Source organism: Crocodylus porosus, unplaced genomic scaffold, assembly GCF_001723895.1.
Source record: "Crocodylus porosus isolate Cpor-Errol unplaced genomic scaffold, CroPor_comp1, whole genome shotgun sequence".
In the NCBI taxonomy this organism is placed as follows: domain Eukaryota; kingdom Metazoa; phylum Chordata; order Crocodylia; family Crocodylidae; genus Crocodylus; species Crocodylus porosus.
This window is the reverse complement of record NW_017728918.1, coordinates 58,109,038-58,124,766: the sequence shown is the minus strand read 5'-3', so window position 1 is coordinate 58,124,766 and position 15,729 is coordinate 58,109,038. Positions and strand designations below refer to the sequence as shown.

Sequence of the window (15,729 nt, the reverse complement as noted above, 5' to 3'; positions counted from 1 at the left end):
TATTCTATAGCATACTAGTTTAAACAGAAATTCTTGCAGATAAAAGCCTAAAAATATTATAATCAAAATTTAAGGTTAAAAAGCTCAAAATGATTCAATACATGAATTCTCACGTACTTCACACTACAAAACAAATTAGAAGTAGAAGCCTTGCTGGGAATATAGAAACAGAATAAAATTAAGGGAAAAAAAATCAAATTCTGTATAAAAAATTACCTCTCAATTATGAGTCTTTAAAAATATTCTAACAGCTCACATAACACTTTACAATAAACAAGCAGCTTTAGTTGAATACATAAAAAGCACAAGTGACCACTCAGAACAGTGGTTCCCAACCTTTTTAGAGTCAGAGCACCCCAACTTTATTAAATTTAGTAGCAGCCCCAGTTGAGAATGATTAAGGGTGCTGTCTTACTTTACCTCAGTGGTTCTCAACTGCCAGTGACCTGCTACTGCCAGCTAGTATAAGACCCCCAGACGTCTGCTGTACAGCCAGACCAGGAAGGGCTGTGGCATGCAAGTGCTCTCTTGCCTCATTAGAGTTCTCTGATGACCCTAAAGAAGGTGGGAGAGCCAACTTGTGCTGCAGCCCTTCCTAGTCTGGCCCTGTAGTGCCTCTTTGGCTACTGACACATTATACTTAATACTAGATTAACTTGTTAATCACATCTTAGTGACCTGGACACACATTCATTCAATTAATGGCATGGTAAAACCAGGCGTAAGCATCAAAGTTATACAAAATGCATGTATTAACTTTGTCACTGGTTCTGATCACACTTTTAACTGAACGTGTGGTATGGCCAGTGCTCCCAGACTGAAAAGGCTGGGAGCACTGGTCAGCTGAGCAGAGATCCTAGCTGGGGGAACAGCTGGGAAACCTTATCAGCTGACAGAGCTCTCAGGTGCAGGACCACAGGGTGCCCCTTCCAGAGCTGGGAGTTCTATCACAGACACGGCTTCTAGCTACAGAAGCACATGGTGTGCCCCAGCAGGATTTGGAGCTTCCAGCAGTAGGTGCACCACATGCCTCCATGGCTGGGCATCTCAGCAACAATCAGAGCTCCAGCAGCTAGGAGATCCGTCAGCTGATGGGGCTCCCAGCAACAGGAGTGAAGACTGTAAGTGCAGAGGAAATCTGGGATCATGATTCTGGGCTCAATCTGATTTGCAACATGGTTCTGTTGCTCAATAGTATGCTTAGTCCCTCAATCTACATGTTGCATGACAAGAGGTGCAACTGTTGGGATTGCACATCAAATCCTATTGCATCTTCCTTTTAGGGGGCTGAGAAACAGATACATGGGGCAGGTGGAACTGTACCATCTGCCTGTTTCCTTGAGGAACATTGGGGAGGGGGGAGGTGGGGATGGAAGGTGCAGACCAGTAGGGGCTGCAGCATTAGTCAACTCTTCTTCCTGTTTCAGAGTTATCAAAGAACCAGTGAAGCAAGAGAACATATGCATTCCACAACTCTTTCTGATGTACATCGACTTCTCACGTGGCCACCACCTTGGCTGCAACACCCATGCTCTGGCATCCCTGTGGGGGTTGAGAACCACTGACTTAGAGCATGTCTATACCATGGTGGTGGCATACCCCGCCACTGCCTAGCTATTCCCACACACAAGCACAGAAAAATAACAACAAAGATACTCATGACTTGATTGGTTAACCATTGACAAAGACACAAGGCAGGTCTACAATCCAGCTTGGTTGTGTATACTTAAAGCACAAGATACATCAGTAGTGGCCAACCTTTTTGGCAGATGTGCTGTAAATTAAGCTCTGTGCCCTCTCCACACAGTAGAATAGAGGCAGGATGCTGCTGTGAGAGGTGTCACTCCTTCCCTGGCCTTGCAATTGCTGTAGTTTTATAGTGAGTGAAAATCCAGAATTCACTAGTATCTTCAGGATTAGGCCTGGCTCTTGGCAGTAACACCTACATAATAAACCTGGCTCTAGGAGTGACACCTCCTCTCTCAGCAATATCCTGTTCCCACTGCCTGCATTCTGGCACTTCCCTTGACAGACCAGGGCTTGCACACCACACACAGAAGTTGCCTGTAGCATATATGACAAAGGATTTATCACCTCCAAGATGTATGCTTACCCTAGTGCTTCTCAAGCTGCCTCTTACCCATTTTCTCAGCTAGCAGAGGACCACCATAAGGAAGACGGGATCATGAAAGCAGCTCTCTATCCCCAGGGGCAGGAAACAGAAGCCAGAAAAAGGAGAGGGAGCCCAGGGACCCTAGCAGCAGCAGAAAGAGTAGCTGGAAGAACAGCTGAGTGGGAGCTCACAGGTCACAAGTTAATTCCAGACAGGCTGTGCACAGTTCAAGGGCCACAAGTCAGACAACCCTGATGTAGCCCATGTTATGATGTTACCCTGATGTAGCCCATACACACTGTTCTCTCTAACAGATCTTCAAGATGACTTGTTTCAAGTTTCATCATATTCCTGGCAACTAGTTATTCTTCAGTAATCCTGGAAGGTGCAAACTGGCCAGAATTTGTATTTCCTGATTTGAGGAGGACTTCTTATTCTTTCTTTGGCTGGCCTGGAGTGCCTCCTCATCACTTTCTTGTTTCCTTTCCTTCACAGACTCAGTAACAGAGCTACCCTTTTTACTCGCCCCTAAAGTTTCTAACTTTTTAACTAAATGTAGCATGAGATTATATTCACAATACAGCAATACACAGGGGACGTAATTCACTACTAACAAAACACCTAAGTCTACATCCTTGAGGTATATGCTTCCTATGCAATTTTGATTATTTATTAATACTTTGCTAGGAATTAAAAACTTTCATCTAAGACTTTCTAGAAAGCTGGATTGTTATGCCTTTCTTACTTAACCTAATAAATTTATGTAATCATTTAAACACTATCCTGAACAGTTGCTAAGTCGACACCAGCCTAATAGTATAATTGGGCCTTCTTCCAACCTCACTTAGGCCCTTAAAGATGGCCACCACCACAAAGAGCATGGACAAATAGATCTTTACCAGTATATTTCCAAGTTTGGAACATGCCTGTGAGTGGCAGTGGGAAGAAGACACTCCATGTCCCACAAGATATTAAGACAGTGAAGAATATGCAGCCCTGTCAATACATCATAAGCTAAAACCGTTTCCACCTGTAACAGATTTGTTAAGTGCAAGATATCTAAGACCATATTTTCAAGCCCAGGATCACATGCTCTTTCAAAACCTGCAATACTAACCTGCCCACTTCATGGCTTCATATCTAGCTTTATTTTCTCGTAGAGATGCCCAGTCAATCACCGATTTTTGTGGGACATTTCTACACTTTACAAAATCACAACTGCTCTCACGGGAATCATTATAGACGAAATCCTGATGTTTGAAGAAAGCTGTTGGAGAGGGGGGGAAAAAGTAGAAAAATAAGGATTTGGGATAAATCCTCTCGAGAAATAGATGATAAATCTACAAACAGTTTTATTTCAGGACAGAAAGATCTGCAGATGCATTTTTAGGAAAGGCAAAAAAGGGAAAGAGGTTGGGAGCATGGGGCACTTCAACAATCTTTGGTTAGTTAACACAAACACTGATAGGATTTCCAGCAAGTCCCAAGCAGACCAATCGGGTAGAATGAAGGCTTACTTGGGTTTTGAGGAACTGAATGTAACCTGGAATAAAACAGGAATTGAATTCTCAGAGTGGCAGACTGCTTCTTTCAACCCCTGATAAAGTTTCTACAACAGTTAACAAAAGCATGAATAAATTTCCCCAAAGATATAAGACATGTATAATGCCTTTATTTAAACTGATTTATTAAATTAAAACTGTTTTCTGGGAGAGCTATGAATTATGTGCAACACAGATACTCGAGTTCCAAAATTTAGTGCCATCTCTCAACCTCATCCTCATTTGGTTTACTGTGCTCCTAAACAGCAGCTTGCAATTAGCTGCAACATATCCTGCAAGTTTAAAGAACCCAATACTGAGAATTTCTAGCTGCTAGTTTACTACTTTCTCCAGGCATCACAGTATACAACTCTTAAATATTCTATTTCCGCCCTCTCAAAAATGTGGAACCCAACTCTCAGCTCCAACTTCTGCCTTCCCCTTCAGTTCCTCAGACCAGAGCTGAAGATGCACATAACCTTTGCCAGCTTACAAACACACAAAACAGCCATAAGCACAAAATCAATGTTACAATACAAAACAGCTGTTACTCAGATATATACAACACAAGTATAGGAATAACACACATGATAATTTCTCACTTTATTACACTGTAACATGAAACCTTACTTGATCTTTTATTCCACAGTTGTCTGACTGGCACCACATGCAGCCCCCAGTGGATTAAGCTGTGGCCACCAGGCTCTGCTGCCAGGGTCCTTGGGCCTCTTCCTCCTCCACCTCTATCTTTTGCTGCCTGCCCCCACACTTGGAAGCAGGCCCACTTGCAGTCAGCAGCCTGGGGACTCAGGGCACTGGTGCATTACAGTGGGGGAGGAGTAGAAGGCTACATGGCAGTGGGTGCCTGGGGGCTGCAGACAGCCCTCTTTACTTTTCTTGGGAAAAACCCATGCAATTTACCTATGCCAGTGGTCATCAGAGCCTCTTGAAGTTGATCCTGGGCTGGCTGAGCATGTCATGTGCACATGCCCACTCCTCTAGCTCAGCAGATCAGTCTGTGGGGGAGGGAAAGGGCAGAGGCCCAGGGGGCACGTGCATTGGGGCTCAGGGCACAAAGTGCAGCCCGCTGTTACAGCCACCTCCACCGGGCACAGATCGGAGGACGTGTGCCCCCTCCAAACGTGGGGCAGCACTGGTGGCTGCAGGTAGGGAGTGGGGGCAGGCCCTGCACAGCCAGGGCGGGATGGGGTATGGAGCCACAAGTGGCTTGTCTGGGGGGTGCAGAAAGGGGGGCATGCAGCCTGGGAGGGTGGGGGCAGAATCTGCACACAGGGCAGGGCAGGCTGAGGCCAGGGAAGCTCCAGGCTGTTCTCAGCCAGGCTGTGCTCAAGCTGTGTGGTTGCAGTGGCGGTGCTGGGCCATACCTCCCCCCACCCAATCCTCACTCCCAGTGCTGCTGCCACGTGCAGTGCGGGCCAGGCCTGGCAGGAACAGCTTGGTGCAGCCTCCCCACTCCCTCCCCGGAGACATGGGAGTCGGGGGCTGGCAGGCGCAGGGGGAAGGCAGCTGAAGATACAGTCTGCAAGGTGCATCGGGCTGATCCCATTAGGCCAGGCCTGCGCTTCACTCGTCTTAGATGGTGGTGACGCTGTGAGTGGGGACGCCCTGCTCCCAGCGCCACCACCGCAGCTGCCTGGTTTGAGTGCAGCCCAGCCGGGAAGAGCCCAGAGCTTCCCCGGCTCCAGCCCGCTCCGCCTGCCCCATGTGCAGACCTGGAGGCAAGTGCTCCCCCATGCTGTGCCCCCTCCCCCCAGAACGAGCCGCTCCTGGTTCTGTCACTTGACCTACCCTCACTGCTGCTGGGGGGCGGGGGGGGGCATTGAGGCCTCAGCAGTGAGGGAGGGAGTAGGATAGGGCTGGGGCTTCAATCTGCCATGCCTCTCTCCCCCACCCCCAACAGCCCTTTCCCCTCCCCCCTCCCACACTTACCCGCTAGGCGGGAGTTGGGGGGGGGCTAGATCTTCGGTTCCTCTTAATTTCCAAAAGTGATCTCCAAGCTAAAAAGGCTGTAGACCACTGACCTATGCTGTGTTGCCTAATACAAAAGCATAAATAAGTAGAGCTGGAAGGGACTTCTGAAGGTCATCTAGTCCAATGTATGATAATTTCTAACAAGGGTTAACAAATCTACTCTTAACCTCTTCCAGAGATGGGAGATTCCACCTCTACAGGTAGCATGTCACAATGCTTAACCTCTCTAAAAGCAAAAGTTCTTCCTGATGTTTCTCTTAAATTTCCTTTGCTGTAATCTAAGACTACTACTCGTCTTGCTCTTGGTGTCCAGAGAACAGTCTATCATCCTGTTCATACACACCCTTCAGATATTTGAAGCTTACTTTCTCTTCTCAAGACTAATTAACACCAGTTCTTTCAGCCTTTCCTTGTATGTCATGTTTCCCAGACCTCCAATCATTTTTGTTGCTCTTTGCTGGACACTTATTTGTCCACATCTTTAAGTGCAGTGACCATATACATGTTAAGAATTATTAGGCAATGAAGTAAAGACTGTGACATAGTATATTTCTATATTTGCTGAAGGTGCGTGGGAACAGTATATACGCCATTTATGAAGTTAAAGAAGATACCCTAACTTTATTCAGGCTTTAACGATTCCTGATAATGCCAAACAAACCTGTAAGGCTGCTTAAAGCAAAAGTTCTTGTGTTACAGTACAGCCCATAACCCCCATCTTGGCACAAATTACAATTCCAATGTTATTAAAAAGCACTTGATTCAGGAAAGACCCGGGGTGCAGCATATATTTCTTACCTTTCTCAGTTCTTTCTGCTGGGTAGGTTTGGCTGCACCTTTTAACAAGATCATCAATCAACATTTTTGCTTTGTTCTGTGTAACATCATTGCCAAAAATCTTTACTTCAGCCTCATGTTCTCCCCTTATAATCTAGATTTAGAAAGCTGTACATTATTAGGTAGCACTCCACTCATAAATTATAACATATGCATATAATTCCATTCATTGTTTTTTCTTTAAGTTTGGTATTAAGCAAAATGTATAACAAATGATGGGGTTTCAAATTTTATATTTTGTTCATTCTTATTGTCGCTTACAAGAAAAGGAAACACCACATTACCAAACTGTCTTTTACAGATGGAATAAATGTGTGTGGTCATTTTCTTGTTCTTAATTGTTCTCCCCTCCCCCCAGAAAAGGTGCAACAGTGATAAAATAAGCAACCTCATGATGAAGAATTGGTCAAGAAACAAGTTTCTCAGTTAACCCTACAGCTATTACTCTGGATAACGCTTCTGGGCTTTAGTGGTTGCCACATGGGGCAAGGAAGGAATTTTTCCCCTCCTGTGGCTATGTGTGTCAGTGTTGTTGGGTTTTTTTCCAAGCCATCCTCAGAGGCACTGGATGTTGGCTACAGCCAAGGCTGGAGATTGGGAATGAGCTATACTAATGCTCCTGCTAGGAGTTAAGTCATGAGGTTGCAAGCTAGAGGGTCCTACCCCTCCACTCAGGGTCAGACTGATTGCCTTATTTGGGGTCAGGAAGGAATTTTACCCTATGGTCAGATTAGCACGGACTACTGGGGGGGTTGCCTTCCTCTGGCCCTTCTGGAATCTCTTGAAGAATATTTTTGGCAACCTTTGCTGCAGAGCAAGGTGTTGGCTGTTATGGTCCCCCTGCTTTACCCAGGACTGATTTAGGCAGGGGCGGGCAACTATTTCGGGCAGAGGGTCGCTTACTGAGTTTTGGTAAGCCATTGAGGGCCAAATGACAGGCAGCCAGGGGCAGATAAATATTCATTTCCCAAATTTTTTAGGGGCCCCATGGGCCAGATTGAATGGCCTGGTGGCCCACATCCGGCACACAGGCTGCATTTTGCCCACCCCTGAATTAAGGTGCTTTATCAGGGCTGACTGTGTAGTTTTGGATTTGTACAAGATGGTTTGGTGAGGGATGATCCTGCCTCAGGTAGGGGGTTAGACTAGATGACCTCAAGAGGTACCTTCCAGCCCTACTTCTCTACTATGATTCTCCAAGAAGAATCAGCACGTTCTGGACAGAGCCACAGCAAAAACACTTGCCCAAGCATGGTGCGCCTTACCTGTATTCTTGACCCCGATAAATCCTCCAGTTCCCTTATTTTAGCTCCCCCTCGACCTATTATAAAACACATAACACAGATTACACCAATCCTGCCCTCATCCCACCAGGCCCTGCATCTCAAAATTATCAGTCACTGCCATTAGAATTTTTTTTTTTTTTTACTATGCCAAAATGAACATCTAAGGGCCTTCATTACATCTCATATCATGAGCTGCCAAATGTTGACTGGCATTAATGCTCCAGTTTAGAGCAGTCACATGTTCAGGCCAGCAGAGGCCTGGAGAACTGAAAGGTAAGAATCCCCCTGCCCCATTCCAGCCTTCCCCTCAATGACCCAGACCTGCCCACTGTTCCCCCTTCCCCTTTACTTGTGGCTGCTTGTTCTGAAGGAACAGGCAGAGAAGGGTTTATCTGCTGGCCCAGCCGAGATGCCAGGCTGCTTGATGCTCTTCTGTACCTGATCCCAGCCCAGAGCAGTAACACAGGCAGCTGGGCAGCCGGTTAACTCTGCTCCCCTGGGGCAGACAACATGGATAGTGGAAAATAAAGGGGGGTGGGGGGGGAGGGGCCGAAATCCGGGCCAGCGGGGGGGGGGGGGGTGTTCACACTAACATGTAGCCTGGAACAGTTATACTTTTGTGCCACACAAGCTAGGCAGCACTTATCTGATGATCCTGTCCCACAGTGGCATAACTTTGAACCACCTAACCAGTGCTTCAGACTAGTTTCAGGTGTTAACAGAGAGACAATCCAGGGACTCAAAGCTCCGGGAGTGCCCCATATTACCCTGTAACAAGGTCCTTACATTTTCCCAACAGGGGCAGAACCCAGCCCACCAGCACCTTTAAGGGGGCAGGTTTGTGGAAACTCAAGAGAAAGAAAGGGTGGGAGGCAGAGAACACCCCAAGGCAAACACACGGGGGTGCAAGGCAGAGACCCCTCCGGGGCAGGAGGCGCCTGGCCTGCCCGTCCCCTTGCAGTGCTGGACAGCCCCCGCCCCCGCCAGCCTGTCCGTGCGCTAGGCGGCGGAGGGCCGCAGCGCTCCGCACCTATGAGCGCCCCGATGACAGCGCTGTCCAGGCGGAATCGCAGCGGCTCCGCGCCCTGGCCGCCCCACTCCCAGCAGCGCTGCCAGGGCCGGGGCCACCGGGCGGCCGCAGAGTCGACGCCAGGCACGGGCGGGCGCAAACCCGCCCCCCGCCGGCCGCCCCGCACCTTCGCCCGCTCGGACCCCGGGCTCTGCGCTCGCTCCCCCCCGCCCGCGCACAGGGCCGGCAGCGGCCGCCACTCAGACAGGGCAGCGGGTCCGCGGCCCCCGCCGTCGCTATCGCCGTCCGCCTCCCAGTCTGACATGGCGGAGCCGTCGCCCTGGCTCTTGCGCCACGCGGAGAGCTTTCGGGGGAGCTAGGTGGAAAGCGCTCTGATTGGCCCGAACGCTGCAGCTCCTGCGACGCGATTCGCTGTTTCGCCGCCAAGGGCTCTGAGGCGGGAACGGCTAAAATGGCGTCGCCTGCCCTGCCATCAGCTGGAGGAGGATTGATGGCGGTGCAACGTCTTCCCAGTTGCGGGACTGAGCAGAGGCCTCGGGCGGTTCCATTAGGTGCCTCCACAACGCATATCTCCTTGATATGCCCGCGCTCCGGCAAACAGGGATAAAGTCCAGAATAGTTCTGGCCTCATGAGGACATCTGTGCCCCTCCCCACGCAGGAAATCATAGGCAGCCTTGTCTGGTCTTAAATATGCAACGATCCGTACTCGTATTCAAATATGAAACCGGAAGCTCTAAATTATCACGTTTGCTGAAAAAAGTGACAGTACACTGAAAAAAATTATGCAAATAAGCCTTATTTACTTTCTCTTGCTTGCTGTATCCCCCAGTCAGTGAGAAATGGGTCAAAGTTGAAGCGTTTCTTGGTTTGAAGGCGAGCACTCATGAGAAAGTGCTGACAGCAAACCCAGGAGTTGGTTAAGACTCCCTGAGAATGACTTGGGGTTTGAATATACTGCGTTAAGTAGCCGACTCAAAAAATGATCATACATTTTCAGTGTTACTGATCTTGCATCATAAAACAGTTGAAATTATTATACAAATACAGTAATTATCAGGCACCTGGCAACACTGATCATACGTGTCATCGTGCCCCTTCCCTCTGGGGTCATGGAAGTACCACGCGTGAACCCACAAGAACATGAGAGCTGCCATTCACTGGGTCAGGCTCTGGGTCCCTCTTGCCCTGGCTTATGTGTCAGCTTCACTTGGTGGGCATTGGCCTATGTTCCCAATGCACGTCAAATAGGCTTGTGCCACGCAATGGCAGAGAGCGGCTGCCGAAAGAGAGAGTGAAAAGGGCATGACAAGAGTTTTTCCGCTGTTGCTCTTTCACTTGCAGCCTCCAAGACTACAGATGAACAGCAACTTTCCCCACATCCCTTCCTCCACCTGGAGTCTCGTCCCCATAAGCCGTTGTTCTCAACTGGGGAGCAGCAATACCTGGGGGTGCTGCCAGATCCTCTGAAAGTAGGGTTGTCAACCCTCCAGGATTGCCCTGGAGTCTCCAGGAATGAGATATAAATCTCCAGGAGACTGCTGAAAGTCACCTGGGAGATAAATGAAAGGGCATTCATTAAAATAAATATTGAATCTGATTTATACAGTAGTCCACTGGGTTTTTAAAATGTAATAGCAATGTGTGTTTGCTTTCCTGATGTAAAGTCTACACACCATAATCTGTAACTGATATACGCAAGCACTCAGGCATATTTGCGTTGTGTGTTGTGGGCACGTTGGTGTTCTGTAAACCTCCCAGAATAGATTCAAACAGAGTTCACCCTATGTGAAGGGTGCCATGATGCATGAGGAGCTAAGCAGATAAGGGCAGGTTCAAGCTTGTCCTTACCTGGCTTATGTCCCACTTCCATTGCCTGGTCCCTCTGCAAGGCAATAAGATCTGTAATATATAAATTAGCTTTTGAAACTGGGTGCCCCGCAACTCACAATAGTTAGGAATGAGTGCCTCAAGTCCAAAAAGGTTGAGAACCCCTGCCTTAGAGCCATTCTCTAACCATGGAGAGTTGTGGGATGCTGCTCGAGGGTCTCCTTTGGCATGAACAGAGATGGGGCAGCATGATATCCTGTTGCTACTGTTTAGATTTTGAATAATATGCGTCTTAAGGGGAAGTGGAGGGAGATGAGTGGGTATGGGGTTAGCTATGGTCTTCCTGTGAACAAGGAGGTATGGTTGGAAGAGACTGTAAAGGAGGGAAAGGACCCCCCAGCATGTGGGGCAGGAGGAGTAGGAGTGGGTAGGGATGTGCAGGGCAGAAAAAAAAATGGCTGCTGTTTTCAGTGGGTTGCAAAGGGAGGCTGGGTTGGGTGGTGGGGAGAAGAGGGTGGCCTTCTTGGTCAGAGCCTGGGGAGCAGAAGGAGTTAGGGTAGACTGCTTAGAAATCTGGAGGTGGAGGGGTCTTTTTTTGTATTTTATTATAATATTTTACAACATTTTTATAATATTTTACAATATTATAATTCACAATATTTTTGTATTTTATTTTAATATTTTATTCTGCTTTTGTAATTTTTTGCTGTGTATTACCTCTCTTGAGCCTTTTTGGGGAAGGGTTGCATATAAATCTAATCACACATAAATAAATGTACACGGGTATGGTGGTGCTGAGGTGATGTAGTTGCAGTGAGGGACAAGAATTCCTGTGGGTGATATCTTTTATTGGAACAACTGCATGGTTGGGACAGATATAGGCAAGATTTTGGGTATCATGGTACTCTTCCTCAACCTTTATGAGAGAAGCAGATTCCATCTGTTACAGCTTCCATCTGCTACTTAGCTCTACTGTGTGCTTTTCTCCCAGGCTAGGGACAGAAACTGGTTTAAACCTGTAACCAGAACACCAACGTGCCCACAACACACAATGCAAATATGCCTGAGTGCTTGCATATATCAGTTACAGATTACGGCTAGGGACATACATTACACATAAACCAGTTTAAGTCATCAGAATAAGTTCAGTGCACGTAAACCAGTTTCAAAATGGCTGAAACTGGTCTGAGATAAACCTGGATGAATGTAGTCGTGGGCAACTCGAGCCACTTTAGTCACTTGCCTCCCCCTGTGACCAGTCTTGCCAACTGGTGGGGGGGTCCTCCTGTGGCATATCCTGCTGACTGGGGGGGAGAGGGTGTCCCCCATGGCCAATCCTGCTGACCAGGGGGAGGGTTCCCTCGTGGCTGATCTCACTTCCCGGGGGGACCCCCATAGCCAATCCCGTGGCAGCCAATCACTGCAGCTGCTTCTGGAGGTGGCTGCAGCTGGTACTGGGAGTGGCTCCAGCAATCGGTCGGCGCTTGCAAGGGGGGCACTAGTGCTCCCACCTGCCTATCGCCTAAGCGGTGAGCGCAGCTGGTCTGGGGGTGCACCAGCACTCTCAGGGGATGTGCACCCCCATGCACCCCCTACGCATAGCCACTGAATGTAGTATCAGACTTAACTGATTTATCAGACATCGCTTATGAGATGTCTATCGCAGACTCCTTGCTAGCTTAAGTTAAACCAGAGACCCCCAGCATCCCGACATGCTCTCTGTGGTGGGCTCTCTTTTCCAGCCCAGCCAGTCTGGCCCTGCCCCTCTTCTCCCCAGCCAGAGCAGGGGGAGGGGTCCCCACAATGATCTCTCTGGGCTTCCACAGAGGCTTTGTCTTCTACCAGGATCAGCCTAAGCCATGGGCTACTGGTGCCTCTTAATACTGGGGGGCACCAGTGGCTGATCATCAGCTGGGTGAAGTGGGATCCCCCAGCGGCCAATCACCGACTGGTGGAAGTGCCAGCAGCAAAACTGGAAGTGCTGCCGGTTTTCTCTTGTGGGGGGCATGGCCGCATGCACCCCCTACGTGCCGCCAGTGGCCTAAGCTCTGCTGTAAATGCAGTAAGGAGAGATATTTAAATAAAATCTGTGCCAAGTGCAAAGAAAAAAGGTCAGAAAGCCAAGGACTGTAAGCAAGACTGGCACTGCAACTGGTGCAGGGAAGAGGGGCATGTCTTTAAAGATTGCCCCATCTCCTTCACAAGCAAGGCAAATTACAAAGAAGTTCTTCAGGGTGGAGTTCGACCCAGAGCTAAACAGAAAGAAGGTGGGGGAAGAGACCAAAATGAAAGTGAAGTAGAGATCCAGGCAGTGTTCTGGAGTTCACATTGTCCCATATGGTCAGCCTAGAAGCCTCTATATTTCATCTTCATGCCAGGGTGCCCAGGTGGGGTGCTGCACTTCCTGTCAGTGATCTAGAGGCGGACTACCTGTCTGCACACTGTCCTCTCATGGTGTGCTACAGATGGGAAAGATGGAAAAATATGTCCAAAGGGTAATGTTGGTAGAGAAAGTTAGGGACAAATATGGTATCTGGGTGGGGTCTTGGAGGGCATGAATAGTGTTAGAAACAGAAAAGTGGAGCTACAGATGGGAAGGCATGGGACATATAGCAGCAGAGTGCTGGGAGTCCCTCAAATGCCCTGTTTGTATGGCAGAGGTATCATAGGTGCCCAAAGCCTTTGCAAGTATAGTCAGACTCTCTGAGGAACAGTAAAATCTGGAGGAAGACAGCAGAGGAGAGGAAGAGTTGGAGACAGGTAGAAATGATGGAAAGAACCCTGCAGGAGGGTGAAACAGAGAAGGAGGGGGCAAAATATCTGTGATTGAGGCAGTGCAAGAGGAGTTAGGAGATAGGAGATGGAATGGAAGGGAAGGTGGGAACAGTAAACAACTCAGACACGGAGGATTCTCCACAAAAGAGTTTCCTGCCCAGAAGAGCATTCCATCTTTCCTTTTTTGTGTGAAATATGAAACATCATAACCAGAAGGAAATATAATTCTACATCCTGCTTACCACCAGATAACTTTGAGGTAAAAAGACTTTTTCAAGTTTTCTTTGAGCCTAATCTGCACAAAATGAACTGTTCCTAACAGGAGACTAACACACACACAGCTCTCCTGTGAAATATGAATTTTCATTTCTTCCTAGGGGAACTTTTACAACCTTTGCCATCTCCTATGCCCAAAAGCCTTCAAATAAAGATTTTTTTTTGCAAATATCTAGTTGGTCTAATAAAAGATTTCAGCTCTGCCATGAGTTTTGATTCCTTACAGGGACAGGCACACTCATTTTAAAACAAGCATAAGTGACATTAACACTAATTTCACTTAATGTCAGGAGTATCTTAACAAAGAAAAGATGGGAACAGATTGAACCAAGTAAGGGCAGACATAATCTGCCTACAATAATGTGATATGACAGGGGGGAGGGTTTATAAATGCCTTGAGAAAAGGCGGAGATAGGGACCATCTTGGTAGTCAAGGACAAATGAGAACAAAGTGGGAGGGGTAGCGATATTATTTAAGAACCAAAGCAGGTAGAAGTCATCAGTGGCAGATTGCAACAAATGATGGGAGAACAGAATTAGTAATTTTCAATGTATATGCACCATTGGAGAGGAAGGGAAGGAATGAACCACTTTGAAAGCTTAGCAGTTTATATGGTGAGTGAGAGACTGTGCATAATACTGTAAGATTTCAATTGTATAGCGAATGTGGGTGACAGAACAGGGGAAGGAGGAAATAGAGCTTTAAACAGTTCATCCAGACTGTTAACAAATATAATAAAAGAAGAGTCATGAAGAGATGTGTGTGGACAGGGTGGAAAGTTTTCACTAGACTAGACCCCAGTGGAAAGAAATAATCCAGAACTGACTTTGTGCTTGTATCAAAAGAAATAGGGATAAGGAAGAAAGAAACACATGGCTTTTAGTGATCACTGGATGCTGAAAGTAGAAATGAGTTTTGATAAAAGCCTCATGAAAGGGAAGGAACTATCAAAGTTAAATGCTGTTACAAGATGAAGAGATATGCCAAGTATACACAAGACAGTATGAGGGGTAAAGAACATGCTGGGTTCTGTGGTCCAGCATGTGGGACCTGGCATGGGAGACAGCACTGTGCCACAACCCCATTTGCTGATGTTGCAACCCCATTTGGGGTTGCGACCCACAGTTTGGGAACCACTGAGTTAGAGATAGACTTTCGATGGAAAAGGTGCTAAAGTATACATCAGACTATGGAGAAGCGATAGAGCCTAAACTAAATAGATTGAAAAGCACCATAATGGGAGTGGGACACTTCAGGGACTTGGAGAAGTTGGGCCTTCAAATATGAGAGATAAATCAGAGTGCTAGGGATCTTGATGGACACTGAAGGGAAAGGTAATACAGCATGGGAAAAAGTGATGGCAAAGCTATGGCAAATACTTTGGTTATGGCCTTGGGGTACACTATCCTTTGTTGGAAACATGTCAGTGTTTAAGGCTGTGCTACTGCTGATTATTCTGTATATAGAAATTGTATTCCCACCAATGTGGTGGCAGATAGTAAAAGTACAAAGGGAAATATGTGTGATCTTCTGGAACGCCAAAACGAAAAAGGTTGGCTAGCGGTAAAGTGTACAAAGGAAGAAAGATGGGGGGAAAGGCAGCTGCCAGACTTGGGATTGTTCATCTATGTGAAATCTGTAAGCATGATATGGAAGGCAGTAGTGGAGAGAGAGGGGAAAGCAGCGTGTATCACCCCATTTCATGCAGCTGCAATTTTTAGGAAATAGGGAGCATATCAGACCTTTTTGAAGAGTGTACGTGTGTGGCAACCACTGAGTCATTACATTAGGATGGAAGGATTCATGCAGAAGTATAAAGTAGGGAAGGTAGGGCTGGAGGTCCTGAAGGATCATAAGAAATTGATGAAAGTGGTAAGGGAGAGAGACAGGATGGTGCTGGTGGGAAACTTCACAGAAAGACAAGAAGGTGTGGGGAGCGGTGGCGGGTAAACAACTAAAAGGTAAACATACTGACCTAGTGTGGATGGTTGTACGAAATAACTTGCTGGTGAGAGAAATACAGTACGGATGGGGCTTAACGAGCTAACCA

General features: G+C 47.4%; 1 protein-coding gene across 1 annotated transcript in view; it reads right to left on the bottom strand.

Moving 5' to 3' along the window:
• The window catches only part of DDX43 (DEAD-box helicase 43), a 52,075-nt gene extending 42,972 nt beyond the window's left edge, over positions 1–9,103 (bottom strand). Inside the window, exons 1-4 of the mRNA XM_019537638.1 lie at positions 8,800–9,103; positions 7,749–7,804; positions 6,445–6,577; positions 3,231–3,380 (exon numbers count right to left, since the gene is read on the bottom strand). Coding sequence (XP_019393183.1) covers positions 3,231–3,380; positions 6,445–6,577; positions 7,749–7,804; positions 8,800–9,103 — 643 coding nt within the window. The remainder of the gene's footprint in view (positions 1–3,230; positions 3,381–6,444; positions 6,578–7,748; positions 7,805–8,799) is intronic.
• Between the last annotated feature and the right edge of the window lie 6,626 nt (positions 9,104–15,729).